A 2,895-nucleotide genomic window follows, 5' to 3' on the forward strand; every position below is an offset into this window, starting at 1 on the left:
TAACTTTAATTATATTATATTGAATTATATTAAAGATAAGGTAAGATAAGGTACAAGTGTTAAAGTGTTTAAAGGCTCTTTGATAATCACTTCTGGATAATACTGTTTAAATAAAAAAGATATTGGTTGGTGTACCTCTCGATGGTGTTGTCGAGCTTCCCTTCGCGGTTATCTTCAAAATAACCGCTCCCCTTCTTCTTCGTTAGGCTCAAGCTTAATAGAGATATTTTCTCTGATACGAGACTTAATCGACAACTACTGTCTCTCGCACTTATAAATTGCCACTTCCTATTAGAAAATTTAAAAATATAAAATTTGTCTCCTTAAATATTTTGTATAATATTTCAGCTAATGAAAGATTTGCTTCTATTTTGCAAAATTTCTTTTCCTTGGAGTTTAAAGATACCTATCATATCATATATCGATATTGAAGAAAAAAATACTTATATTTAAGGATAATTGATGGTAATGCATACTTCTCCTTCGTTATTGATCAGAGTTATAGTTATGTTATCTGCTGCCATAATGGAGTTGGGTGATAGCATCGTTGCCAAATACTGTATCCTTACAGAAACTGCTAAAGGATGAATTACTCCGAGCTCACAATTTAACTCGAAATCTTTTCGAAAAGCACCAATTTTGAAATTAATCCGCCAGCCGCTCAAACTTATTTCCTGTTGCAGAAATTATGTTTGATTTGTAGATGAACTATGCATTACCTGTAACTCAAGTAAAGCCAAAAAGCGCGCCACGAGAATTTGTCCAAGGCTTTCAGTCTTACCTTATTGCTCTTATTGTTAATACTGAATCTTATAAATCGTGGAAGTTCTTGAAGAGTCACATTTGTAATTTCTCCGTCACCTCTAGCAATGTGAACTGCAACGCTGTAATCACTACTGCTGCACTCTTCATTTATTTCCAATAAAGGGCGTTTTCGTTTGCCGCTTCTGAGAAAGGTATGTCTGGACTGAGTTGGTCTATCAGTTAAAGATCTAGTCGATTGTATAGGCGTATCGATTTTATACGTGTTCAATCTGGGAATTAAAGCAAGAATGAATTAATGTCTAATATTTGCATTGAAGTAACACGTGGAAGTAATCCATAGCAGATTCTGGATTCGATCTCATCCATCCCACATATGCCTTTTAAGAGTGTAACAGTGAAGAATTGAGAACTCAACAAAAATTATATATTTATGGTTAAACAAACGGAATCGCAATGAAAGGAGCAGTTTAAGAGATTACAATATATTGGCTTACCTGGCCTCGTACAACGAACGATATACAGCGACTTTCATATTAGCCATCTTTAATTTAAGATTCATGGTAGCCGGATCCATTTGGTTTGAATCCATATGTGCTAATCCCGCTTCCAAATTATCCGAGCCATCCTTATGACGAGCACGTTCGTTTTCTCGTAATTTTTCTTGCAAATCTCTGTCGAAAGACACATTTATGTTATTAGCCTACTTAACTATCTATAAAAATTTATAAGTGTTTTATATTCATTTCTGAATAAACAACATTAATCAGATCAATATATGTGTCAATTATAAATTATAAAAAATTTTTCTCGTAGGATCATTAAATCGGTTTCTTTTTTTATATGTTATCTACTCTTCTTGCTTATTCCAAAATAAAATATGGTGTACTTATGTTAGAAAAATAATATTTAACTATTAACACATAAAAGAGAAAACTTCATTTTATAAATGAGAAAATTTTGTAAAAAGAATTACCTGATTCGTGCATTATTGGCCGCTTCGAGTTCGCTGAATGTTGACTCGAGCTCTTCAATTTTAGACCATTCCTGCCTTGATTCTTCGATCATGCTGGCAACTTCACTATTATATTGAGATTCCAAGATCACACTCGCACACCTCGCAGCTAAATGAATACTGCCGGTCAGAAATGCCAGATTGCAGCCGCAATAGTATGCTTACAGTCTGTGGAGGGGATAGGCTAGTAAGTGCCGGTCTATAATAGGTGTTTTAAGCCCTAAGCCTTAAGAAATTGACTAATCACAGTCGAGTATTCTCCTCATACTTGATTGTGATTGGTCAATTTCTTAGGTCTTAGGGCTTAAATCACCTATTGTAGACCGGCACTGACGCATACTAAAGCATAAGTCCTCGTCCGTGCGCGCTCGATGCTCGGCTTTAGTGTGTGTTGCCAGCCTATCCCCTCTAGACTATAAGCATGCTATTGCGGCTGCAATCTGGCATGTCTGCTGCTGCTGATCATGATCAGCGCAGCCAACGGTCTAAAAACTATGGCACATAGAAAAACGTAAGCAGTAAGACGTAAGCAATAAGCAAATAGACCAATCATAGTCAAATTAATTAGCCATTTTGAAACTTAAGACTTAAGACGTAATGTTGAAAAATTCCGTAAAGATGAAATTTTTACGTCTTAAGGCTTACGGCTAATCAATCACAAGCGACTGTCCGATTCAATCTTCAAGATGTACACTAGCGCACACGTGATACGGTTACATTTTAATGTTTTGCGTTACATTTTAGTTTTATAGAACATTTTAATTATCAATACCAAAGAAGAAATAAATGAACATGAATATTTTACATGAATGTTTTACTTCTTAAGTTTATACCACAGATTTAGCTGAAGAAGATAATTAGTTTGAGATTCCTGAATTCAAGTCTTATTACAATCTTACACATAGATAATATCCACATATTATAATATTGACTTGCGATTGTTCCTAGTGACGATCGCTCTTATATTTGTTTACGCTGTTTTTTTCCGTTATGTCTAAGGAAAATCTAGTTCTTATTATTGTCTTTTTCACTTTCATTTTATTTAAAAATATTAATATAAAAAATATAACTACAGTATCTCTCTTAGTCTGACTCTTCCGCTTCGACATGTCCGGCAT

At 34.4% G+C, this 2,895-nt stretch overlaps 1 protein-coding gene across 1 annotated transcript; it reads right to left on the bottom strand.

Moving 5' to 3' along the window:
• Positions 1–449: 449 nt before the first annotated feature.
• LOC115241141 lies at positions 450–1,830 on the bottom strand. The gene is made up of 4 exons (XM_029816701.1): positions 1,739–1,830; positions 1,260–1,436; positions 782–1,034; positions 450–674 (listed from the first exon to the last, which is right to left on the bottom strand). Exons 1-4 carry the CDS (start codon positions 1,828–1,830, stop codon positions 450–452), a joined length of 747 nt encoding a protein of 248 aa, XP_029672561.1.
• Between the last annotated feature and the right edge of the window lie 1,065 nt (positions 1,831–2,895).

The sequence above is a fragment of the Formica exsecta genome, unplaced genomic scaffold, assembly GCF_003651465.1.
Source record: "Formica exsecta isolate Colony F162 unplaced genomic scaffold, ASM365146v1 scaffold47, whole genome shotgun sequence".
Taxonomy (NCBI): Eukaryota; Metazoa; Arthropoda; class Insecta; order Hymenoptera; family Formicidae; genus Formica; species Formica exsecta.

Excerpts from the sequence above, each read along its gene's own strand:
- LOC115241141 (XM_029816701.1), bottom strand. The coding sequence starts at position 1,830 with ATGATCGAAGAATCAAGGCAGGAATGGTCTAAAATTGAAGAGCTCGAG. Across the intron at positions 1,437-1,738 it reads GCCAATAATGCACGAATCAG|AGATTTGCAAGAAAAATTAC; the intron begins GTAATTCTTTTT and ends GTCTTTCGACAG. Across the intron at positions 675-781 it reads TTAACAATAAGAGCAATAAG|GAAATAAGTTTGAGCGGCTG; the intron begins GTAAGACTGAAA and ends TTTCTGCAACAG.